The sequence below is a fragment of the Cercospora kikuchii genome (assembly GCF_019650295.1).
Source record: "Cercospora kikuchii DNA, contig_00005, whole genome shotgun sequence".
NCBI classification, from domain to species: Eukaryota; Fungi; Ascomycota; class Dothideomycetes; order Mycosphaerellales; family Mycosphaerellaceae; genus Cercospora; species Cercospora kikuchii.
In genome coordinates, this window is record NW_025408586.1 from 1,115,686 (window position 1) to 1,140,819 (window position 25,134).

A 25,134-nucleotide genomic window follows, 5' to 3' on the forward strand; every position below is an offset into this window, starting at 1 on the left:
CATTGATGGTATCTTTTAGAGAGCTGATCTGAGGACAATTCAGACCTACCAAATGTGCTTCCACTGTCGCTTGAAGTCATTTTCATAGACATTGTGCTTTTTTGCATCATACTACATACGCTTGCTGAATGCATCTCATCTAAACAAAAACCTGCTCCATTGCCAACCTCAGAATCTGTCCCTCTGCTTCGTCCGGTAGATGGTGAAGCCAATGTAGCCACCTGCCACGACAATGCCAAACAGAATGAACTTGACAAAGAACCAACCCCAACCTCCACTTTCGCCTTGCGGACGCGAAATCGATCCCTTGTTCTTATTCCCACGGCCAGAATCTTTGCTGCTCCCTGAACCCGTCTGTCCTGTTGGCGAATACAAGTTCTTCGTCTCCACCTTGATAATATCATGGTTATCCGCCAACTCTCCCGTCTCCGAACTGAAGCCCAAATATGTCACAGTCGGCAACTTCACACCCTCGACCTCAAAGCACTTCGTCCACTCATCCTCCTTCTTATACATGAGCTCCACACTCAAGCTCTTATCCTGAAAATACCTGATCTTCGCCTTTGTAGGAAAATCCGGGTTCCTCAACCCTCTCGCCGAGCAACCCGCCAACTCATTCGCTTTCCCATCATTCTGCTGATCATACGCCGTCTGTCCATCTCCCACCATAGCCATCACATAAGGAAACACCACTCCCGGGCGGTTATTCTTGTACGTATCGAAGAAAATCGCGAGACCTTCGAAGCGGTCTTTCATGCCGAATACTGTGCCCATTTCTGCGCGTTCTTTCGTCACCCATAATGCCATTCCGTCGCCGAAGAGGCTGCCTGTACCGTGGATTTTGAATTCGAGCTCGATTTCCCAGTTGGTGGCTGTGAGGGGTACGCGGCTGTAGAGCCAGCCTGCTTGCGAGGGTTGGTTGGCTGTGAGGCGGATGTATTGGTCGGTGCGGATTACGGTGCTGCCGCCGTAGTCCCACCAGCGGGATTGCATGTCTGAGTCGAGGAAGGGCTGTTTTTGGGATGTGTGTAAGCTAGATGCCATTTGCGGGACTCGACGAGCAATGATTTATCGTACCGACTGCAAGGTATGTGTCCGCAGAGGTATAGACTTGATGTCTGATGGCTCGCCTGCATTTTGCGCCTGGGTGAAGCCGGTCCATGCTGCCAGCAGTACGGAGGCCACTTTCGCCATGGAGAGAATCGCCATCGTGGGCAGTGCTGTTGGTTTGGCTAGCGGGTCATGCGCCGGATGTTCAGAATTGAAGGGGAATGATGAGCCTCAGCTCGGAACGAAAAGAAAAAGGCGTTGCAGACGGAATGTCGTGGGTGAATGTGTGTTCGTGTTCAGGAGCATTGGGCTAAGCTCTGGGATACCAGCTGGCCATAGTCGACCCGCTGCCCCCAAAAATGCAGGGTTTACAGCGGCAGCGCAGCCAAGAAAGGATCGACCGTCACGTCAATCTTTCTGCATGTGAAGCACACGAGCACAGCCTTCTTCCCTCACATTCGTTCGACTGTCCATCAGCTGAACCATGTCATCATGGCTCGCAGACATCGCCGGATCGCATAGAGTGCAGCTCGGCGTGACTGCTGTTGTCTCCGGAGCACTCGCCGCCACCGCAGTGATCGGTCTGCAAGAAGCGAAGAGACGCTATGATGTGCATGATTTGAAGGATACGATTCCTGATTTGCAATCGCCGCATGAGGTTGGCAGAGTATGTCAGGATCTATTCGAGTGTCAAACAAGACGGAACGCTGACTGACGAGAAGCTAGATTAACAATATCGGTGGCGCAGAGCCCGAAAATAGCCAGCAAAGCAGAGACGATGAAAGAAGTGCTGCGTTAGCCCGACGTGCCAGACTGGGAGACTACGATGAGGACCTGATCCTTGAACAACTCGCCCGCAATCGTGTCTTCTTGACAGACGACGGCCTCAAGAAGCTCCGCAACGCTTTCGTAATTGTGGTAGGCTGCGGCGGTGTTGGCTCCCATGCAGCAGCAGCCCTCGCTCGTTCCGGCTGCGGCAAGCTACGATTAATCGACTTCGACCAAGTGACACTGAGCTCACTCAATCGTCACGCCGTAGCAACTCTCGCAGACGTCGGAACTCCCAAAGTCAAATGCCTCCAAAGACGCCTCGAACAAATCGTCCCCTGGACCCACTTCGACTGCCGCAACGAACTCTTCAGCGAAGCAGTAGCAGAAAAGCAACTCTCACCCTGGGAACAAGACGGCCAAACCCCAACTTTTGTCATCGACGCAATCGACAACATCGATTCGAAAGTCGCCCTTCTATACTACTGCAAGACTCACAACCTCCCCGTAATCTCCTCGATGGGCGCAGGCTGCAAATCAGATCCCACTCGAGTCTTCATCGGCGACATCTCCGCATCGACAGACGACGCCTTAGCAGGTAGCACCCGCCGCAAACTTCGCAAGCGTGGCGTCAAAGACGGTGTACCAGTAGTATTCTCCTCCGAAAAGACAGGACCTGGAAAAGCCCAACTGCTTCCTCTCCCGGAGGAAGAATTCCAAAAGGGTTCCGTAGGAGAACTCGGTGTCCTTCCCGACTTTCGCGTTCGAATTCTGCCTGTCCTGGGCACAATGCCCGCAGTATTCGGACTCTGCGTCGCGAATCACGTCATGTTGGAAATTTCGGGTTATCCGCACGATTATCTACCTAACAAGCTCCGAGAGAAAATGTACGAAGGGATTTTGGGACAGGTTCAAGGGTTTGAGGAGAAAATTGCACGACACCAGGGTTTGGACCCTGTGGGTTTGCGATTGCCCATCACCGCGGAAGATGTGGGATATCTTGTGGAAGAAGTTTATCATGGACGCAGTGCGATTTCTGGACTTGCTGCGCGGTTAGCGCTGGTGAGATGGAGGAGGCCAGAGGGAGAGTGGATTGATACGAAGACTGCAGGTCAAAAGGCAGATACCCTGAAGTTGGAGGATCTGGTTTGTATGACCAAAGATGAGATGGTGAGGCACGAGCAATCGGTGATGAAGGAAGGGAAGGCGCCAGAAGAAGTGTATGATCAGGAAGTGGTGGAGCGGGTGAATAGACGTTTAGAAGAGGAGCGGAAGATTCAGCATCAGCGATAGAGAACGACAAGGATGATGAGGCGATCAGAAAGCGATCTATATGTACAAAATTCTGCATCCACTGTACTCACTCGGATCTATCTACCTGCGAAAAACGCAGGCTTATGCAATAAAAGCAATTCGCGTGTCTCATCAGACATTTATCCATGTATCGTACAATCCATCTCTCTCAAAGAACGATAGTTCCAGCCTGGTGTTTTCGGCAAAATCTCAGCAAGGCAAGCCGCGAGCGATGCATCTAGAAACAAGCTGCAGTCCCCAATTCCGTGCGCGTAGCAAGATTATATCATAGGCCAGACCCATGAAATGCTCGTGCGAGTGCGTAGTGCTCCCGCGAGGATAGGCACAAGAAGCCCGGTCATTGGTTGCTGTTCGTTGTCTCATGTATGAGATCAGTAGGATCGGTCAGGTGCCAGAGAACCAGTTGAGATGTTTGGTATGCCCTCAAGTCGTAGAAGACGAGCTGGTCTCATTGGAGATCAACTGACGTCTGGCATAAGCAAGCTGCAGAAGTTCGTTAGCACCCACTCCACATTCGAGACGAGCATTGTGCATCACAATCTCACCTTATCAAGCGTCTTGGCCAAAAGCAAATGCTTATTCACCACTGTGTCAATCTCATTGCAAATATTCCCCTTCACAACGATATCGCATTCCTGCGGCAACCATCGCAGAATATCGAATCCATTGGCATATACCGTCGTATTACCTGTCGTTCCACTACCATCCGCACCCGGAAGAGTGAAAGGCATGTGTATTATGAACTTCTTGAGTCCAGAGCAATACCGTAAACTGAGTCGTACCGTCTCCTGGAAACGTTCCAAGATTTCGTTATAGGTTGGAATTTCCAACTCGACGTGCTTCATCTGTCGACGGGAGCGTTGGTGGAGGTGGCCGAGAGTTTGCATGGCGGTGTTGAGGTCGAGAACGAAGTGGTTTTCGCTATAGAGCACACTTCGGGCTTCTTTGTAGATTTCTTTGCTGGCTCGGAGTACGTTTGTGATTAGTGGGTCCTGGTTCTGGCTGCGTTCCGGTTCTGGCAGAGGATTCCATCGGCGAGTGTCGGCTGCGACGCGTCGAGGTCGACTTCCTGGAAGGCGAACAACACCAGGCGTTGCATGGTCACTGCTGAAGGAGTTCGGAGAGGCGGCTGGTATGGTAGTGCCCAACGGTATGCGACTCTGGCGAGAACTACGCGTCAGGTAGCCAGACATATTCGCGGACGACCCGCGAAAGGAGGCCTGCGAATCCAGTGTACCACCAAGCCGCTGTCCGCCTTCCTCTTCTTCCTCATCATCCGAACTCGATCCGACCTCCAACGTCTCGTGTGCCCCAAAGCTCTCCCCATGTTTCTCCTCTTTACCCACAGGCGGCAATTCCCTCTTCGACAAGAGAATATTATAAGGCCTTGTCAAACAAGCCCTCCAAATCTCCAGTCGAATCTCCGTGGGCAGATCCATGACAGGAAACGGCTTGACGTCCTTGTCCGTGATCGGGCAGGTCTCTGGCTCAGCTTCTTCCTCAACATCCCACTGTCCTATATCCTCAACCATCTCCACATCTCCTTCATCATAGTCTGCGAATTTCGCCTTTCCCTTCCCTCGAGAAGACCTTGAAGTGCCAATCCCATTCACCATCTCGTCCACCATACCCTGCACCCCACCAAGGCTACTGGCCTGCGCCGATAACATCCCCCTCCTCGTCCTCACAGTCCGTCTGTCGGATCGACTCTTCGTAATGCGAGCCGTGCTGGTGGTTGAAGAAGAGGCAGGCGAAGCCACCGATTCCGGATTCGCTGGAGGGATTGATCTCGCCATTCATGCGACGGGCGCAGAACCTCCAAGAAGAAAGCGACCACGTCTCGACAAAAGGTAGGATATTGCAGTTCGCGATGATGCTGTGTGCTGCAATGCGTAAGTGCGTATGCGTGGTGGTTGCCGAAAGCTTGTTCCAATCCGAATTGCGGTTCCGCTGAGGTCAGTGTGTTCAAGTTAGTTAGGTGGGGGTTGGGAAGGAGCTGAGACAAGTCGCTGTTGGCTGGATGTCATCAAGTATTGATTGTCGCTGCCTGTTAACAATGAGCCTACCAGCGTTTTCAATGGAATTGTGCTTTTTGTTTCTTTTCGTCACAAGTCATTGGACTGATCATTCAGTGTCAGGCAGCAGACGAATGCGCAATCCGCACAAGCGTGATGCATGTGATATAGTGTGAGTCCGGCCGATCCTTTGCACCGTGGCTCATTATCGGCCACCAACGGCCTCTCGCCGCTCGTCTCAACTGAGGAAACGAATCAGAGATGTGATAGTGATCAAGTAAATATTACTGTGAGTGGTGCTGATGCATTATTGCTTCGTACGTAGTCTGACGACGCTACGCACGAATATTATTACTATATTTTGACATACGATCTGTCTCTTCCAAGTTCGCGGACGAAGGACGGCAAGCCTGCTCGTCCATCCAGTCACCCTTATGCGCCAAATCGCCAACAACTTAGACTTCTCTCTGTCTTCTTTCCACCTCCTCGCGCCCCGTGGCGGTCGCCTTGTGCGACCCCGTATTATGTTTAATGTCGATCAGTCATTTGTGACTGTGATCGCCTTGTTTTGATATTCCCCGTATTCCCCGCCTTGACCGACAGCTGCGAAGCCTGAGCCTGTTGCCGCCTATGATACAGACACAGTCGTACACTCATTATGAGACAGGCGACCAAATATGTGCCTAGAAGCACGCCCGACAGAATCCCTCCCCTTTTTTTGTGGCGCCCGCAATAAGGAAAAAACAACTTCGGAATTAAGCGACTGGACTTCTTTTGGATGAGGCCGGTCTGAACAAATGAAATGTGAGTGGTATAATCTGGTGGAACGGGGGTATCGACAACCGGTGATGGAACTCCTCCGAATCGATAAAACGCCGTACAACCTCAGGAAAACTGGATCTCGCCGAATGCAACCGTAAATGGATCTGGGGTATCACGCCGGGCCATGAACTCCGGCAACGTCGATGGAAACGCAATTGGGTCAAGGGGTGCCTTGTTTCGGCTTCAGTTTGTACCTCTTGCCCTGTAGGCTGTTGATGGTCTGTGACTTTGAATGGAGATTGATGTCGCAGCTCTTTGCCATTGGTGTGTGGCAAGCGCAACATAAGTCTACTGCTGCTGCGTCCACATCTCTTGTCGTAGCCCGCCATTATTGTAGTCGACGGGGCCCGTGCTGTGTGGGCGAGACACTGTAGGTGCCTGGTAGTACATATGGGAGGCATTGACGTTATGCGATGCGTATCCGTTCGCGTCTGGATATCCATAGTCAGTGGTTTGGTGCTGAGCCGACATGGTGTTGTGTGGTGACTGCCATCCGTTGATGGCACCGTTGATATGCGGACTATTGTTGCCGCTTGCCGCCTGTTGTTGACCATTGGTCGTAGGTGGCTCCAAAATCTGTGGAGGTCCATTGTAGCTGCCTGATGGGTTCGAGGTCAGCGGAGGACGCTGTTGGGGCGTGCCCTGATTCGGTGGCATTGGATATTGTTGGGGCGATTGAGCGCGCGGTGAGGGTTGGACCTCGTTGCGCATGTGCGGTGGCACAGCAGCCATACCGCCGTTCATGGCGTTCATGTAGAAGTCGGAAGGCTGCCTCTGGAGGGTAGGCATGCCGTTCATACCAGCAGCTGGCGAATTGGTCGACTGACGATCTGGCTGCGGGAGTGGTGACTTTCCATCACCAGAAAAATCGTTCTCCTCATCGGATCCTCGTGAGCGACCTCCTTGCATGGATACACGTGAGGCAAGTGCCGCAGCAGTGGCTGCCTCTGACTCTTCAATCGTCCCGGTGTGGTGGTTTTGATGCCTCGTCAAAGTGGTACGACGAGTGAAGGTCTTTTGGCAGTCGGCATAGGGGCACTTGTATGGACGTTTGCCAGAATGGATGCGACGATGGCGTGCAAGCGAGCTACTATCTGAGAATGGCTGGTGGCAGGTCAGTCGGCGTCTGCTTGTGAGATGGTTTGGTAACTTACCTTGCCACAGCGTTCGCACATGTGCGGCTTCTCACCGGTGTGCACACGTGAGTGAACAGTAAGCGCTGACCGCTGAATAAACTGCTTGCCACAGCCAGGATGGTCGCAGACGTGCGGTCGTACGCCGCTGTGAATGCGTTCTACGTCACGGGTTAGCGTGATTTGCCACAAGGGATGAAACGTGAGCTTGTCGCACCATGACGCGCCAGGTCGCTTCGTCGGGCAAAGCCTTTGGAGCATGTCGAACACGCGAATGCTTTGGGCAAACCGCTGCTGCCTGTACTGTTTCGCCCTCCCTCCGCTGGGCTCTGTTCCTGCGGGGTGCTTTGCTGGGTAGCACCCAGCGTAGGTGTCTGTTGTGGGTAGCCACCGTCTTGCGTGCCTGCGGGCTGGTACGAGTGTTGCAGCATGGGCATCGAGTTGTTTTGGGGCATCGACGGCGAAGGGTACCGCATGCCATTCGTGAGCTGGGCGGCAATTTGCTGGTATGCCACCGAGTTCGCCGGGGCCTGGGACGAGTAGCGTGAGGAGTGCTCGGAGGAGTGTGGTGAGACGCCGCGGTCAGAGCCGTTCTCGGATTTTATCCTGTTGCCCGCGTTGGGCACGTAGAGGTTCTGCCCGGTGAAGTGGCCATTGGGGGTGTGCATGTCGTGGTTCATGCTCATCTGCATGGGGACCTCGTACTGCATGTTTCGGTTCGCTATTGCGCCTGGAATCGCCCTGTTAGTGTTCAGTAACGTGTTGAGGTCCATGTCCGCCGCGCCGGTCAGACTGTCCCTCCTCTTGTGACGCTGCGCAAGCAAGATATTGCCAATGGACGGTAGAGACATCCAATGCTTGGTGCGGTGTGGGTGTGTGGACGTGTGCGTGTCACTCGAGCACCAAGAGGGTACTGACTGGATCAGAAATTTTTCGGCTGGCAGCAGCACCGAGACGACGCGAGGGTCGTGGTGTGTCGTGGCGACCGGGCACTACACGGCCACTCGAGTCGGCGGTCGAGCTCGCTGGCGGCGTGCGTGGGCGAGATGGGCGATGGAGATGCGTTGCTGTCGAAGCTCGAGCCCGATCAAGGATGCTGGGTCCGGGCGTGGGACCGCGCGCGCGAAGGTCACTGCTTTCCTGCAGCTAAGAGAGAGTGCCTGCTGTAGCAGTCGGTCAGCAGCTGCCACGATTGCGAGTGAAGAGACACGCCCCCAGGCGAGTGCGACGGGCGAGGCAGCGATGCACTGTTCCGCTCGCTGCCCGCTGGCTGTTTCCTGCGCGTCGTCTCCTGCGGGCGGGAAAAGGAGGTGCAGGCTTTTCCACCGCACGCAGCGCACTCTGCTCGTGTCTTCTGGGGTCCACGTACCTGTCAGGGTGCCCTCGACGACCTCGCCGTGGTGCAAATGTGCAAAAGAAACGCTCCAAGCAGAATACAGAGAGGATGTTTGATGAACTGTTTCGCGCGTTCTGATGATCCGAGCGTTTCTGGTCGAGGAAGGTACGGGGATGGACGCGGCCGCTGCCGCAATGCCAAGACCCGACCGTTTATTTCGGGTGCTCGCTCCTCTGCGAACTCTCCTGCGTCTGTTATGATGCGACGCGTTGATTGAGCACTTTTGTTTCAGCTCGCGCTGATGAGCCTCTAGCGAATCTTCTTTCCCGTGCGCGACTGCGGAATGGCTGTCAACCCACACGCTTCACTCCCGTCGACGCCACCACTCTTCAAGCCTTTGATCGCTGCGAGCGGTGTTTTGTAGCGGCGCAAGCCAGCCAGTGAGCCAGTTGACGATCGCGCACTATCGTCGGGGGCTATTCCGAGAGGTGTGCAACGAAAGGGTCTGCTGCGGCAATCTGTCGCGAGGTCCCTAAAGGTGCTATTGAGCGCGCAAGATCCTATCCACCACTCGTCTTCACACTGAAGCCGAACGCAGTGCAGTTGGACGCGGTCAATCCTCCCTACTCTCGAGTTGTGGATTTCTGTTGGTCGCCAGGTTCCAGTGCTCCGTATGGCCAAAAGTTGTCCTCTGTCGCGATTGCCCTCCGCCTATCACGGTCGGATTCCCTTATCGTTCTCCTTGCCGGTCTCGATCCCTCAATGTTCCAACGCGCGGCAGTCAACTCAATCTCGATAGCGCGGACTCGACCTGCGAATGGCGCTGAGATGTCCACGGATTGCAAGGTAGGGACTGGTGTGACTCGCTGACGTCCTCACTCCAGTAAGATGCCAAGGCCGTAGTCGATGACGATTGTGCTTTGTACAGAGAATGGATGTATTAACAGTATGCGGTAGGAGGGGTCCAAGGAAGGAACGTGTGTAGAGACGTGGTATGTGGTAACTATGATGATGTAGGGTCAAAGCGAAAGAAAGTCCAAAGTCAGTGCAGGGCACGCGGCGTACTAATGATATAGCATTCACACCACACGACGACAAAAATTGCTAGGCTCCAGGTATTATTGTTTCCGTAGTCGAGAGATTGCGGTCCATAACACCCACGTAAAGCGCACGCGCCTGACATGCGGGTAGGATGACCCTGGTAGACACTGCTAACGACAGGCCGACTTCTTGGTCAAAGCCACAGCGGCACAGCGGAAGGCATTGCACTGACTGAACCCAGAACACGGCAGAGCGACGGCAGATCTGCCATGCATACACGGCCAGGGCGGCAGCAGGCAACGTTGTGCGTCGCTTCGGACACCGTTGCTTCTTGTTTGCCTACCGACTTCAAGCTGATCGCGGCCTGCCTTCCGGTGTCTGGTGCTCACTGCTGGGTATGTTCGATTTAGGATGGTGCAAGCGCCTCCTTCCGCGAGTCAAACTCCCAGCACTCAGCAAAAGTTGATTGCAGAAAACCCGAAGAGGCAGGGATCCTTGTTTTATACATTCTGCTGTCAGGTGCGAACTCGATTTGGCACCGAACGCGCACCGCATGCTCGCATAAATGGCGATCGGGACAAACGATCAGATGTGCGCTCCGGTTAAAGCTGCGCTCATCTAAACGAGACGGCGGTCGCGGCAGTCATGCCTCTAGAATGCGCACTAGAAGCCATGCATTTCATCTGCGAGACGACGGGCTCTGACGCCATGTGGTTACGCTGGAGCTCCGCTTCCAGTCCTAGATTTGGTTTCTGGAAACTGAGCCCCACGCTGACGGCGTCGAAAGCCGAGCCTCTTCGACACGCTCGTGTGTAAGGGCCAGAGACACGGACTCATTTCGCCTTTTAGGGTGCTGGCCCGGTCGACGCGGCTCGAGCTGCACGCACATGCACTGCGAAGTTTGTACTGACCTCATCTCTTCGCTCACGGACAATTCAGCTGCCGCACTCTGCTCATCGTCGCGTGCGCGCAAGCAGCCGAACATTCGGATCGTTGTCGTTTGCGTGAGTCATTTCCGCAGCTCGATTCTCCGCCAAGGCAGAGGCCAACGTAGCTCACATCATACTTCGCAGTCTGTCGCAGGATGCTAAGAACCTGGTGTTCGCGCCCAATCGTCCGTGGGCTGATCCACTACAGTGGATTTTGGAGAAAATCGCTCGCGGGAGTCATCTCTAGGCTCCGAAGATGCTGTCCAGCTCAAACCGGTTGTTGCAACCTAGTTAGCCTGGTCAGGACTCATGGACACTGCCAGTGAGGATGGAATGTCTGTGTTGACTTAGGTAAGAATAGCGTTTCACAATACCCTGAACAGCGTTCACCCCTGTGCAGGGGTGGTAAGAACCCTCGTTTACCTTGGTCAGTGGTTCTATTTCAATCGGTTCAAGTGAATGTATTCATTGCCTCTGATTTCGAAGACAGTGGATCGTGGATCAATCTGCAGTGCTCAGATAGGAAGGCATCTGAAACGGCGACTGACGGTTTCCAACGTCTTTCATGTCAACGCTTCTGCAGGTAACGACTTTGGCTTTTGGGGAAAGCTCTCACACCGTCACACGAGACACCAGTGTGCCTGTTTGACAGGCGCCGGGTAATTCAATCTTCATGCCGATCTGGTTTCCAAAACTAAAGCGCACGTGCTTCGTGGTTGCCGGTTAGATTGCGCTCGCCTGGCGAAAATGCCGTCCTGGCCGCGCGTGACGTCTCCGGAGAGCAGTTTTGTCAACCACACTGCAAACTCGTCCATGCGCGGCGTCTTAATCATCCTTCCGATGGGGAGAGCCAGCATTGTAGCGGAAACCTCGTGAGCTTGGCTTTCATGCAGCAACCTGAGCTGTGACCGTGCTTAAGCTTCCCTGCAGCGACAGTGCGTCCCGGCTTCGCCCATAAAGTTGGTCGTTGGAATGCTTGTGTCGGCACTGCGTCCCCGACAGAACGGCTCCCGCAGGGCATTCTTCGGAGCGCGACATGCTCGTGTTCTGGGCCGTGTTCTGACAAAAACCCGCATATAATCCGCCAGCATTACGCTGCCACCAAGAGCATCGTGATCCAGTGCTGGAAATTGACTGTGTGGCGGTGCTGTGCGGCGATGTCTCCTCGAACTCATAGATGAGGAGCGGCAGAGAATGCTATTGAAGATTCTGCGAGCCAAATTTGTGATCCCAAAATATGTGCGAACAATTTGCATGCCGCGAGTTAATAGTGCTGCAGCGGCACAAGAGCCCAGTGGGTGGATAGTCGACGTCTAGATGGGGAGTTCATTCATGAGAAATTCGGTGCAAGCTCAGGAAGTAGAGCACGCAGCGCGATATTTTGTTGCGCTGCCCGCAAAAGGTGAGTGTCACTATTCGGTGCATTGTCCTTCTGCGAGCTCCCGTGTGCGATCTTCCGAGGGCTGCGGTCCGAGTACTCGGCGCATGTTCTGGTGTGAGTGTTCGATATCTGTATAACATTGACTCCGGCCAGAGATCGCGAGTGTTGTGATGACGCCGATGGTGTTGCGACAAGAACGCAGCTTTTTGCTACCTGCACCGAAAAGGGAATTTTCTGCACAGCTGGGGGGGCGAGCAAGCACCACCGCTGCCATCTCCGCTGCAGCATCTAGATGACATATTTCGCCGAGGTCTGACTTGACCGAAACGACACAATTCCGCACCAGAAAAAGAGGCGTCGATTTCACATGCGCGTGTCTTGGAAAGCGAGTCTGGAAGGAGGAGGGCGTGAGGGAACATAGCCGAGATCTTCGTCAATGCAGCAGCTCGGCGGTCGGCGGTACGCAGCAGCGTGGATCCGTAGTTAAACCCCACCCCACCAGAGAGCCACTGGATGACAGAGCGCGCAGAAGAGACAATGGCACGCCATTTCTGCTACTGTTTTCGAGTATTTACTACTGTCTGGCACCCACCAGCCTCATCACCATCAGCATACTTCACCCCTCTCCGCAACGCGTGACAGCTGTGCTAGGATCAGACCAAGTCGACCAGGTCTTACGGAATCTTAAGCTTTGAGGGACCGATTCTCGAGTCATCATACTATACTATTCCTCCGCCGCGTCTCTCACACACTCGCAATACCAGTCCTCCTCCTCCTCCTCACGGCCAGTGACCATGGCGACCATTAATGGCGATGTCAGCTTCGACACCATCCCCGACGCCGTGGAAGCATTCGGTGAGAACCCATCCAACACTTGCCAATGCTGTGTCCCGCATCGCTAATACCGGCCCAACAGCAAGCGGGGAATTCATACTAGTAATGGACTCCACCGACCGCGAAAACGAAGGCGACCTCATCATCGCCGCCGAAGACTTCACTCCTGCGAAAGCCGCCTTCCTGATCCGCTACTCGTCAGGCTACATCTGCGCTCCCATCCTCCCCGCCCTCGCCGCACGTCTCGAGCTCCCGCAGATGGTCACGCATAATCTCGATCCCAATCGAACGGCTTACACGATCACGATAGATGCTGCAGAGGGTGTGACGACGGGCATCAGCGCGCAAGATCGTAGCCTGACATGTCGGAGGTTGGCAGACGCTGCTGTACAGAAAGATTGGTTTCGGAGACCGGGGCATATCGTACCATTGCAGGCGCGCGAGGGTGGTGTCAGAGTTCGTGCGGGACATACTGAAGCGGCGGTGGATTTCTGCAGATTGGCCGGGAAGGAGCCTGTGGGCGTGATCGCAGAAATGGTGGAGGATGGCGAGGATGTACTGGGGAAAGCGGAGATGTCGGGCGGTTTCGGCATGATGCGAAGAGATGGATGTTTGGCATTTGCGAGACGTCACGGACTGAAAGTTGTCACGATTGAGGATTTGATCAAGTATTTGGAGAGTGGAGATGCGGCTAAGGCGAAGCAATGATGTGTAAAGACAAAAAAGTATGTGGATAGTGTACAATATCCTGAAGCTGTTCAAAACTACTAGTGCCTGGCCGTGGCCTTCTTGGGTCTCCCGTCGATTTCACCAACGACCATGATACACTCATTCCAGCGCCGTAGCAGCGAATCGCGCGTGCCCGCGGAAGCAATTTCTCCTTCCGTGCTACGCTGTCGCCGATACTCTCGATTGGAGCCCACCTCAGCGGCGTGGTGGCGCAAATTCCCTGTGCAATTCTGCAATTCAACGGTTTTCCATGCCATCTTCAGTACGCTTCGGCGGAGTCGGCCAGTCTCTTCCATCTCGAGCTGGGACCCAGCTATCTCCTTGCCTGTTGTCCCTCGAGGGCGCCCAAAAGTCGCCGCGGATAGGTTGGCGAACCTGCTTTTCTCCTTGGCTGCTATCCTTCGAAGGAGTCCAAAAGTCGCCACGAGCAGGCTGACGAACCTGCTGCTCTCCTTCCGTGCTATCCTTCGAGGGAGTCCAGTGGTCGCCACGGACACCTTGGTGACGAAGCACGGCAGCGTCGTAGCGTGATCGATCGAGTGAACTCGACAGGACCTCGAAAGCCTTCCGCAACTGCGAGAGCATGAGCATGGTTGCTATTGAAGCAATTCGTTAGTGGTTTACCTTGTTCGACTCCTTGATCTTCAATTCTCGCTCCGCCTCGGTTGGTTCATCATAGGCCAGGTCTTGCTCTCTCATCTTGGTTTCGAGTGCGTGGTAGCTGGCTATGATTGCTTGTGCACTCGCATCTTGTGGTATTTGGAGAATGTCGTACAGGTTAGGACCTGCGCCATAGCATTAGCCTTGATGTGTCTTGTCGATACAGCTTCGTCTTACCGCGCGCGGTACCGAGACGGCGACGAGCTGATGATGAGCGAGCCATGATGTCTTCTGGTAATCTCCGTCGTGTTGCGCGTCGGCGATGCGACGAGCTGGCCAGCTTAAGAGTGGCAACGGCCGTTTGCCGTCATTCACTCAAATATCGCCGGATCAGGTGAGCAACCACGCTTGTTGTGCCACTCAAAACTTCGCACGTCGCGGAGCAAACGACATTTCTGTTCAGCCCACAACCTTCAGCCCAGAGACGTTCTGATGCGTTGGTGAAACACAGAACAACTCTGCTCCATGATTTCTGCTTTGGCGGCATCTGGAAGACTTCCTGCAACTTCCACGTGAATCTGTGCCGGACGATGTTTCACGCCTCGAATTTCAATCTCGACCTGACAGCCACGAGCCCGTTGCGCTTCAACAGCCATGACAACGACCGGCTTGAGCCAACTCGACGCCTGGTCGTCCGGGGTCTCCTCAATCTGCGCCTCTGTCGGCTGCAGCATTTGTATCTCGAGGTACAAGGACTGCAGACCTGTCATTTCTGTCCCAAAGAAGTTCCACAAGTCTGCCCAGTCGCGGTTCGCTCGACTGTTGAGGTCCGGATGCCTCGGGATGCGCATGTGCAAACGAAATCGGCGAAAACAAGGCAGTCTTTGCTGAGGAAGTTTGAGCTTCAAGAAACCGAAAGCTGCGAAATTTTGACTGAACACGAAGGTGTTGCTGCCGTAGAGGATAGGTATTGCTTCTGAGTACATTTTACGGCAGGTCAAAAGCGGAGCGAGGAGTGCTGACATAGCAGTCTTTCCTGAAATTGACGGACGCTGGTCGTAGAAGGCATCGGAGCATTTGTGCTGGGAGCCTTCCGCTTCGATCATTTCCGGCCGGTTGCACACATAATGAGTGATGCGACTTTTCGCATTCTGGGCGTAGCAATGGAAGACTTGACCCCCAAGCACCATCTCATAGATGATAAGTCTCACATCATATGGCAACTTCGACAAGAATCCGGACTGTTCTTGTTCACTGCATCGCTGTTCCGATTCGATATACGCCAAGACCTGCAGTCTCTGCCAGATACTGTCCTGGGATGAATCGAGCGGCGCCGTCAAGCGCCTCGGTCTAGTTGGTGGCGGACACCGCAAGTATGTGCCAAACGGAAGTCCCAGGAAAGGCTCGATCTGTTTATTCGCCCACTGCGGCGAAGGGCTGACGTTCACGAAAGTGCGCAGGGCAAAGTCGCCCCATGAGCCTGCTCGTTTCAGTAATGTTTTCCCGATATTGTTGCTTATAGCTCAGGACATACCGAAGTCCACCATTTCCTTCTAGATGATGGTCATAGCGCACGGTAAGAAGTGTATGACAGTAGGGCAGGCAACTTTTCACGAAGTGCTGTCACATGGATCGCGGAAGGTGCGGCAAACACACTGGGTATACGCGGAGGCTCATCCGGGTCTTGAATTCCCTGATAGTGTGTGATCCAGCGAAGGCGGCGAAAATAATGAGCTTGAAAATGGCATGGCTGAAGGTGGAAAGGTGTGGCGTGGAAGTTGCAATTGAGTTTGAGATGATTCGCGGGTTGTGTCGTGATCAGGCTTCGCGCTCGGCGATATTTTTGGACAAGAGAAGCACAATCTCGTATCGCATTGGACACTGCCACATTCAGATTGCACGACATTTTACAAATCATACTGGACTCAACGGAGCAGAGTGACACCGCGTTGAGGGACATCCGGTATACCGCTCTCGAACTCGCAGCCTTCATCTAGAACGACGCGTAGCGGACACTCTTCACGCGTCGCAGCACAAGGAGAGACCAGCTCCGCAGCTTGACTATCAAAGACACGATGCCTCGGCCACTACATTGCTCTGAAACGATGAACTGCTTGATATATGCGCTACCAAGTCGCCAGTGAACCTCCATCGGACAGCCCGCTCATCTGCTTCTGGCCGCACTTATGCTGTCACACCATGCTTCTTGTGGATGTCAATGACCTTTTGCACCTCGTCGTAACTGCCCAAGAAAATACCGCTTCGGTCGTGGATGTGTTCAGGCACGACAGTCAACATCCGGCGCATGTTGCTGTCCACGGCTTGACCACCAGCTGCATTCTGTTAGCGGAATCTCTTCTTGGAGGATCCAAACAATCTGCAACTCACCTTGCTCGAAAACCATGGCCATGGGACCGCACTCGTACAGAATTCGGAGCTTGCCCTTCGGCGACTTCTTGTCGGCTGGATAGGCAAAGATGCCTCCGTAGAGCAGCGTCCGGTATGCATCGGCCACCATGGATCCGATATATCTCGCAGAGTATGGCTTCTCGGCGTTCTTCAAGCTCTCCACCCACTCCTTGACTGGTTCTCCCCAGTATTTGCTGTTGCCCTCGTTGCAGCTGTAGATCGCCCTTCGCTTGGGCATCTGCATGTTCGGGTGCGTGAGAATGAACTCGCCGAGAGCGTTATCCATGGTAAAGCCATTAACAGCACCGCCCTTCATGGTGAGCACAAGCTGAGCCGATGCACCGTACATGGTGAAACCTGCTGCAACGAGGTCGGTACCTGGCCGAAGCAGGTCCTCTTTCGTGCCCTTTGCACCCTCCTCGAGTCTGTAGATGCCGAAGATTGTGCCTACTGACACACCTGCATCCAAGTTGCTGCTGCCATCGATGGGATCGCAGGCAATAGCGTAGCGCGCATGGGGGTTGTTGTCAAAGATGATAGCTTCCTCCTCTTCTTCTGAGACCAGGACACGGACACGGCCGCTCGAACGCATCGCTGCGATGAACACATCGTTGCCAATCACATCAAGCTTTTTCTGGTCATCGCCGGTTGTGTTCGAGGATCCCGCAAGTCCGGAAAGGTTGATTAGCGAGGCTCGTCGAATGTAGTATGCTATCGACTTGAACGAGAATTGCAGTGCATGGCACAACAGCCTGTCCCACGTCTGTTAGTGAGTCTGCTGGTCAGATTTATTCTCACACATACGTGAAGTCTCCTGTTGCTTCCTTGTGTTTTGACTGCTCCTCACTCAAGTATCGCGAAAGTGTCACAATCTCGGTGTTGATGCTCTCGCCGCCAACAGCTCCTCCTTCTGCTTTCACACCAGATGCCATGTTCGCTGTGTAATTGTTGAGGAATTGCTTTTCAGAATCGTCCCAGCGTGCACTCTGGTTTTGCTCGTGAGCAGCCTTCCACTACGTAGCAAGTACGAAATCTGAGCTTCTTGATGGAGCAAAGCCCAGTATGATATCAGCAAAGTGGAGTATGAAGTATGCTGGGCTGGAGAACGTCACAAGGTAAGAGAAATTGGCAAGTTGGGGGGGAAGAGCAACAGTTTTCTTCAGTGTCGGGTGATGGCTCTACCTTGAAACCATGACAAGCTATTAACAAATGCCGCGGTTATGATATCCTCTCTGCCGCCCAGCACGAGGCCTGGCAGAACGGCTACAACGAATGCGTCGTTTACTTCTCCAGTCCGCAACCCAGCGGGGCTCTTGGAGGGGCCCGCATCCCGGTTGCTTCTCGCCAAATGCGGGCGCGACCGGGAGGTGCACAGACTGCCTGGGGGTTACCATCGGCTTTGCCTTCCGCCTCGTGACAATTGGCAGCGACCACACTCCTGCGAGGCATTTATGATCAACGTCTTCCTTTATCGTGGGCTGCTCCCAGCGTTGGCGCTATCGTATTCCCGGCTGTTCGATGACCCCCACGGTCACCATGACACCCCAAGCCAGATCGAAACAATGTGCACGAGCAGCACAAATGCAAGTTCATATGAAGGTGGCATAGAGCAAATGCTCCTCGCGGAGTTGTAACAGAGCACCACCTTTTCTCCAGGAAGAAAGAGAGACCAGAGATATGCCCGACTCCTCCGTATCGGGGAAGAATCAAGATTCAAGCTCAGTTATTCCATGAGAGCCTGCGGCAACGACAGCCATATCGCAAACTCCGGCAAATGCGGTCTTCACTCAAGCAAGCTGAGCCCATGACTAGGGAAGCGTTCCATCATGATCATCTCTCAAATGCATGCTGTTCATGATAATGGATGGACAAATGTGGACTGCAGCATTTTTCCCAGCTTGAACAGTCTGCTCCTCCATCGACGCTTCAGCCTGTCTTTTCTGACAGTGCAGGCAATGCTCCTGATTGATCTTTCGCAAGATGGGGTAGATGAGTTCCAGCATCAAATTTCGTGCTTGAGCGAGTGCATTATCGCCGCAGCGACTGTAAATCTCACTGGCTGTAATGAACATCGAGATACTCACCGGATCGTGTAGGGTTGTGCTCAATAGGGAGGATCCACGCTGATATCGCAGTGCGTCCAAGTGTTCTGGCTCATGTCATATTTTACGGCTTTGAAAAACTCAAAATGCGCGAATCTGCTGGCACCGATGCTTGCAGCCATGCTTGGAAATGATCTCTAAGAGATTGCTCTCGACCGAGCAGGGAGGACGCAAGCTGAAGCTGCAGCTACTGCTGCCATCAAAGCAAAGACATATCGCCTCAATGTACCGACCAGGCGTCTTCACCGACGCAAACGACAAACAGTACCGTCAATTCGAAGAACCATGTGTCGGAATGGCTAACATATTGCCTGGCAGGCGACATCGAAATCAAGCCGTATTCTCCATTGGACCAAAGCAGAGCATCGTATCCTGGGAACTTGTGACAGGAAGAAATGCTCTTCCAGCTTCACTGTTCGGCATCAGCACGTGGCATCGTTACCGGGACAAGAGAAAGCAAGGGAATGCATAGGCTTCGGAAGACACTTTACAATACGAAATCGCTTCTTACGCGTCAGGTGCTACACTCACCTTCGGAGATCTGTAGTCTGCACAGGCTTCAAACGGAAGAGTAAATTTTCTGGCTCCCTGGCAAAAAAATCACTGCCGGTCGACTCGACAGATATTTTTTGGGTTCGCCGCAGGTCAAGCTTTACCAATGTTCACCGCTCTGCGCCTGCGTGTGTAACCTGCAAATCGTTCCTCTCGATCGCGTTGGTTTGCGCTGGACAGGGCAATGGAAGTGACATGCCCCTTCAGGTCGTTCTCAGAAATTGTGTGGGAGGGTACTTCGCGCTCCAGTGTTTTTCTACGACATTCAACGCTCCTTGCTTCTCAAGATGGTGTCATGCTCCCCAGCACTCTCACCAACGAATGCACTCATGATTCTACTTCTCAGCTGTCCAACAAGTCAGACAGCATCAACCCCTCTGACACAACTACACATCTCCCGTCATCTACCACACCAACCACACTAGCGCTCCTGCATATGTACTGCAGGCCAGAATCCACTTCCCGCAGACCGCGGGCTGGACTGGAAGCTGCACACGTGGCACGCCGAGACATTCCTCCACAAATATGCATGAATACAAGATCCGAATCTTGTAATCCTGCACACTTCGCTTAACTACAGTATACTGATTCACCTCAGGGGTCACATCTTTTGGGTTCTGAATCATGACTACTGCTGCTCTCTCGTGAGAAATTACACCAAGAATGTAGTGCCACCGGTGCGTGTGCGGGACAAGAAAAGACCGTTTCATCCGTATGCGTTAGCGCAACTCTCACGGCTGTGCAAAACGAGTGAGGTTACACAAACCTCAAATTCAATTCGGCGCCGAACGAGTCGCTTTTCCGTCACCTTTCCACGGGTGTAAATTGTAGCCGTGGGCACAGACCACACTGCGACTATTCGGTTCGCTTGGTCCTGTTACTCCTGTACTTGTTCGGGGCAGACTGTAGCAGTTAGGTTCTCGATCAGTCTGCCACGTTTCATTAGATTAGGGCTTTGACGTCGGCCCGAGAGTTGAGCTCTCTACAGCCGCAGACCGCAGCATTAGAGTCTGGCCGTAGTGCTTCAACCTTGAGTGGTCGAGTTGTTGATCACTGCGCGCCTTGCAATGATGTCGCGAGCCTCGATCCCTGCGCTTTCGTTGAAAGCGCCTTGTGATGTCGTGACACTAATGGCCAGAGGATATTTGTCGATTGCATCTGTTATAGACGTCAAGTCTCGAAAGATGCCCACTGAAATGCAGTGGTGGCTTGCAACATGCAAAATTCGTCTATGAACCATTCGTCCACATTGTGCAGCATCCCAAAGATCACTGAGATATCGCGTTGGCCATCTCATTTCTACTTACCATGCTGGGAGCTCTGATCCCAAGCAGGACGGGTCGCGAGACTGGAGGAGTGGCATATGTTGCTCGTCAATCGCTGTCCGCTCGGGTTACGGGTAACCAATGCCGTATTGCCTCAATCGTCCAGACCATGAAGCCATGAAGCCATTCAGGAGAAGTTGTGTAGTTCACCGCTGGTCCTTGTCCGATGTAGCTTCATTTGATGGAGCATCCGGCGAAGAAGATCTTTTCCGGACAGTTGCACGAGATTGTCCTCACCCAGGCTTTCATGTTCCTCTGATTCGAGTTGATTCAATTCGCTGTGCACTCCGGTAGAGGCCGAGCAGCAGCGCCAGTAGTCACTTCACACTCTTGAAAGGTAGCATCGTTTTCTGACTACGCGCGATCTCGTTTGTGTTAATTTCGGAAGGGCCGTCGAACAAGTCTTTGCTCATCTGCATTCGAATGGCTGTGCGGTAAATCGTGCGCCTGGCGACGCGCAATCGACGCCCGTGCTCGGTACGCGTGATCAGAAGGTCGACCGTCGGAGGGGGTTTGCCTGAATGGAAGGGTGATGTATTTAGCGGCCGTTCATCTTGTGTAGCGGGCATCAGTCGCTAGAAGCTATGCCGATGCTTGTCGTCGTTGCCTGTATTTTGTGGTCGTCATCCCAGCTCGCACTTGAATGCCTTCATTTTCCCTTGGCTGGTCCAAGACATCCTCTTTCCGACGAGTGTCTTCGCTGGGTATCATGCAGCGCTCGGCGACAGCCCAGGAGGCAGCTAGATCGTTGGCCATTGAAGCGCAAAGGACGGGCCAGAACTGATTCTGGCCCAGTAGAGAAGCAATTGCCGTGGTATTGATCACTCATCGTCCTGTGGTCGCACCACAGAACTGTCCGGTCGTAAGTCCGATGCTTTGAGAACGGTCTTTCCGGTCTCAACGTGCTCGTGCAGGTGAGTGCAATTTCGGGCGCAGAGGTAGGCTTGTACTACAACGCGTCGTTCTGCGCATTGTCAGTAGCGTACGCTGCATGAGCTGCGAGCGACGCTTGATTCGTAATGCCCATCATACGATGTGATAGGACGGTAGGCAGTGCGTAATCGCTGTGCTGGCTGGCTGGGTCTTGTGGAGGGACTTGATGCTGTCGACGTTCTATCGGTCTCGTTCGAGCTTCGTGACCCAACCGATCCCAGGCGACTCTGCTTGGATCAACGGCCGCCATCGGCGCAACACTGGGTCCTACATGCATGCGACGCGGCGGCATATTGCGGCGTGGTCTACTCCTGGGCTGCTCTCTTGCTCTCCAAGCGACCGGCTCGACATGGCCTTCATGATGCTGGTATTGTCTGGAAGAATGTTTCCAGATTTCTTATGCGCTGGCGCTCTTCGGGGGCACCGCGTTGCATGTTTGCAGATCTCCAGACTGCTGAATAGATTGCTGAAGCTTTGTGTGTGTTGTCACGATATCGCGTCCTCAGACCGTGATAATACCAGGGCCAAAAGGGGTAAATCCTGTGGACCAGTGTACAGAGTCGCAACTGTTGCTCAAGTACAACCTCTGATATAGAATCGTGTCCGATGAATAGGATGCAGCGTGGAGACTGAGTTACAGATCACGTGCTATCCCTCAATTGCAAGGAGATTGTTTCGGAGAAAACTGCGAGAAGCGCAAGACCTTGTCCGGCGCATGAGGTCGTGCCGAAATTGGACGTAAGAATCGGATAGAACACTCGGCCGAGTTCCATTGATAGGTTGCAGCAGCACGATACATCGCCGAGAAAACGCAGCGGCCACCCTTTGACGACTATATCTTGGGCTTGCAACCATCGGTGGACCCGCTCGACGTCGGGTTGTTCCCCGTCACCAACCATTCCCCGCCATCCTGGTTGGATCTGGCATTTAGGGCAATGCACGTGGCCAGTAGAACAGTCACGTCAGTTTCCAGACTCTTTCTTACGGTCTGAGATGGCACCCTGCAAGACTAGGGTGCACACACTGGCATGATGACCATGACAGTGATCATGAAAGTCGCCGTCATGCGTCGCGCATTGCATGCTTGTATGAAAATTTGTGGTTCCTATTTTCTGATGGTGTAAGGTCGATGTCGCTGTCTTCATGCCCAAACTGGCTTGGCCGTGTTCTCTCCAAGCAAGGCTTCGCACTTATTGAACCACCCTAACACATTTTCAGTCCCACTTCTGCCAAGCGAGGCTCGTTTATCAGCGTCGACGTCTCCACGGAGGTAGCACCAAGGATCTGCCTCGTGCAGCAAGCTCGCCAGCTACCTGCCAATAACGTCGGCGACTATCAAGGAAGCGTGCGAAGTGCCCAAGAAGAAGTAGCTGTCGGCCAGGGAAAATATCGAGAGAGCGTGGGTCTTGCTCATGATCTTCGAAGAAGCTCATACAAGTTCTTCGAGACACTTCGACCCCAGATTTGCGCCAGCCTCTCGCACTACAACGCCTAATAGGGCGCCACGATCTGCCTGATTTGAATCTCGATCTCGGACGACAAGGGTCAGCTTGACAACAGCACACGCGGTAAGACCCTTTGGGCAGTTATGTCAAGCACACGTGGTAAGCTCACCGCCGATGCCATCGACATTACCGGGTCTGCCTCGGATTCCAGGCCAGAAAGTGTGCGTTTTCCCGCCTCAGGCGCCTCATGTTTGGATCTGCTTCGTCGGTGATGGCTCGTGACTCACCAGGTGCCAGGACAAAACGAAACGACGAGCAACATCCTCGCCAAGTAGTGAAAGGGGTCGCATCAAGAGGGCTGTTGAGGTGGCATGTTGGCCATGTCGCAAGCGGAAGGCAAAGGTAGTCGGCTTCTCGCACCAACTCGCCAATCGCTGACCAGAAACTCCCAGTGTTCTGGAGAACGACCCTCTTGCGGGCCTTGCACACAACGCGGAGTTGATTGCTCGTACGAGTACGAGGAAGGATTGACAAAACTTGGTTGGCTCAAGGTGTGTGTAGAGTAAAAACCACAGAATCTTCAGCTGCTCATTGGACGAGCATCGACATCGACCGAGGAGAAATCGACCGCTCATCTTGAGCAGCTTGTATGTCGCAGTAATCGAAGAGATTTGCTGACTTATCTAATTGCAGATGAAGCTTGACGAGGCGACAGCCAAATCAGATAACCTGGAGTTCCTGTTCGATCAGCTGCGCACGAGGTCGGACGAAGAGTCGGTATGTCGTGTCAAATGCCGTGACTTGAGTGCCGGGACATGCTAACCATTCTTTGCAGTCCATGATACTTGCCATCATTCGACTGGGAGCAGATCTCGAAAAGGTCGTCAGCCAACTGAAGGAGGCCCCACAACAAGTCTTCAGCAAAGATAATGCTCTCAATATCGACCACTTCATGACAGACAGCGGCGATGCTGATATTAAAGAAGAACCAGCTCCAACGCCGCATGTCTCCCCGGAACAGTCGACAATGTCGGGTATAGCAAGAGGTCGCATCGCGTAGCTCTGACTTGGTGAAGTGAAGGCCAGGAGAGAACTGCGGCCCAAAGGAGCTGTCGACTGAATGAAGAGGCACTGAACACCTCGTGCCTCATGACCATGCTGGAGGGATCTGTGCCTTCTGGCATTGTGAGGAAGCAGGTGAAGTTGATAAGGGCCAATCACCAACTGGTGCCGAAGATGCCGAGGCAGACAGTCGCCTTGCGGGACTATTTCTTCGAATCAGAGCGGCCGGTTGCTGTTTCCCGGTCATTTTCTATCGAGCCAGTTGAGGGCTCGAAATGCCTGTGCTGTTCACTAGGCTGAAGTTGAAGATTCGCGGGGGATCCGCGCCACGCAAGAGTTGCAAAGTGGGGGCTGAGGTGTGTCGAAATTGCAGGCCGTGTGAGTACACCTGGTGAAAGAATCAAGCATTGCAGTGGTCTTGAGTTTTTGCCATCGGTACATTGGAGTGGGAAGGAAGGGTTGAGGAAAGTGGAGTCCAGCTCCGATTCCCGACCACAACTCTAAAAAGTCGCTGACCCAACTGTTGTCCTCGCAGCAGAGAGAATATTCATATCGATGATCCTCTTTACCTCCCCTCAAACTCATAAACCCACCTCGTCTCCGCCCTCCGCCCGGGCGGTGACTCCACACTTCGAACCTCATCAGCAAACTTCCCTTCTGATTCCCTTATATCAAACGTCACGACCCTCTTCACCAATCTTCCCCGGTCCATAAACCAAACCTGCACATTTCTCCAACAACCCTCGGGACTTTCGACTTCAGTCTCGAAGAATTCGTCTGAACGGGCTAGAAAACAAACAGTCAGCGGAAATTTGGGCGAAGGTGGGTTGAGCTCCACAATTCAAACACGATTCCGAGAGAACGACATGTCCTGAAGAATACGCACCTAAACCCTCGGTCAAGTATCCAATCCCCTCTTTATGTTCGAAATCACTCCCTCTTACCCACCGACATCTTCCTCTTGTTGCCAACACCCTCCTGTCACTTGTTTGAGAGTTCATGTTCCAGCTCTTCTCCTTCTCCACCACGGGGACCTCAACAACTCCATTCGTCCATTCACTCCACTGCCCAACCTTCTGCGGCGGATACCAGCGCTCCGTCGTGCTAGGTGGTACTAGATTGCTCGTTACCTGTTGTTGCAGCCCAGCTCTTGAGGGGGAATGCGAGGGCGAGGAGTAGTTGCTTCGAGGTTGGCGGAGGATCTCGGTTCGAATGAGAAGTTGGGATGGGTAGTGCGATTGGGTGATCGTCAGGTAGATGGGAGATGTGAGGAGTGCTTTGCGCGTTGGAGATGGGTAGCCTGTGTAGCAGTAAGAATAGATGGTCCAGCTAGTGATTTGTCTAATGTCGTAAT

At 53.5% G+C, this 25,134-nt stretch overlaps 9 protein-coding genes across 9 annotated transcripts; 3 read left to right on the forward strand and 6 right to left on the reverse strand.

Moving 5' to 3' along the window:
* Positions 1–168: 168 nt before the first annotated feature.
* Positions 169–1,209, reverse strand: CKM354_000821900 (uncharacterized protein; the record flags this gene model as incomplete). The annotated part of the gene is made up of 2 exons (XM_044803587.1): positions 169–1,011; positions 1,078–1,209. 2 exons carry the CDS (start codon positions 1,207–1,209, stop codon positions 169–171), a joined length of 975 nt encoding a protein of 324 aa, XP_044659522.1.
* A 325-nt stretch (positions 1,210–1,534) lies between these two features.
* CKM354_000822000 (uncharacterized protein) lies at positions 1,535–3,111 on the forward strand (the record flags this gene model as incomplete). The annotated part of the gene is made up of 2 exons (XM_044803588.1): positions 1,535–1,717; positions 1,777–3,111. The coding sequence occupies 2 exons, from the start codon at positions 1,535–1,537 to the stop codon at positions 3,109–3,111; spliced, it is 1,518 nt and encodes a 505-aa protein (XP_044659523.1).
* A 444-nt stretch (positions 3,112–3,555) lies between these two features.
* CKM354_000822100 (uncharacterized protein) lies at positions 3,556–4,928 on the reverse strand (the record flags this gene model as incomplete). The annotated part of the gene is made up of 2 exons (XM_044803589.1): positions 3,556–3,615; positions 3,678–4,928. The coding sequence occupies 2 exons, from the start codon at positions 4,926–4,928 to the stop codon at positions 3,556–3,558; spliced, it is 1,311 nt and encodes a 436-aa protein (XP_044659524.1).
* Positions 4,929–6,257: 1,329 nt separating this feature from the next.
* On the reverse strand, positions 6,258–7,953 carry CKM354_000822200 (uncharacterized protein; the record flags this gene model as incomplete). The annotated part of the gene is made up of 3 exons (XM_044803590.1): positions 6,258–7,073; positions 7,124–7,263; positions 7,320–7,953. The coding sequence occupies 3 exons, from the start codon at positions 7,951–7,953 to the stop codon at positions 6,258–6,260; spliced, it is 1,590 nt and encodes a 529-aa protein (XP_044659525.1).
* A 4,630-nt stretch (positions 7,954–12,583) lies between these two features.
* On the forward strand, positions 12,584–13,331 carry CKM354_000822300 (3,4-dihydroxy-2-butanone-4-phosphate synthase RIB3; the record flags this gene model as incomplete). Its single annotated transcript, XM_044803591.1, has 2 exons — positions 12,584–12,644; positions 12,706–13,331. 2 exons carry the CDS (start codon positions 12,584–12,586, stop codon positions 13,329–13,331), a joined length of 687 nt encoding a protein of 228 aa, XP_044659526.1.
* Positions 13,332–13,589: 258 nt separating this feature from the next.
* CKM354_000822400 (uncharacterized protein) lies at positions 13,590–14,235 on the reverse strand (the record flags this gene model as incomplete). Its single annotated transcript, XM_044803592.1, has 3 exons — positions 13,590–13,925; positions 13,977–14,137; positions 14,190–14,235. 3 exons carry the CDS (start codon positions 14,233–14,235, stop codon positions 13,590–13,592), a joined length of 543 nt encoding a protein of 180 aa, XP_044659527.1.
* Positions 14,236–14,425: 190 nt separating this feature from the next.
* On the reverse strand, positions 14,426–15,499 carry CKM354_000822500 (uncharacterized protein; the record flags this gene model as incomplete). The annotated part of the gene is made up of 2 exons (XM_044803593.1): positions 14,426–15,432; positions 15,487–15,499. The coding sequence occupies 2 exons, from the start codon at positions 15,497–15,499 to the stop codon at positions 14,426–14,428; spliced, it is 1,020 nt and encodes a 339-aa protein (XP_044659528.1).
* A 637-nt stretch (positions 15,500–16,136) lies between these two features.
* On the reverse strand, positions 16,137–17,293 carry CKM354_000822600 (fructose 1,6-bisphosphate 1-phosphatase; the record flags this gene model as incomplete). Its single annotated transcript, XM_044803594.1, has 3 exons — positions 16,137–16,285; positions 16,341–17,113; positions 17,166–17,293. 3 exons carry the CDS (start codon positions 17,291–17,293, stop codon positions 16,137–16,139), a joined length of 1,050 nt encoding a protein of 349 aa, XP_044659529.1.
* Positions 17,294–22,861: 5,568 nt separating this feature from the next.
* On the forward strand, positions 22,862–23,778 carry CKM354_000822700 (uncharacterized protein; the record flags this gene model as incomplete). The annotated part of the gene is made up of 5 exons (XM_044803595.1): positions 22,862–22,939; positions 23,016–23,120; positions 23,171–23,269; positions 23,412–23,495; positions 23,554–23,778. 5 exons carry the CDS (start codon positions 22,862–22,864, stop codon positions 23,776–23,778), a joined length of 591 nt encoding a protein of 196 aa, XP_044659530.1.
* Between the last annotated feature and the right edge of the window lie 1,356 nt (positions 23,779–25,134).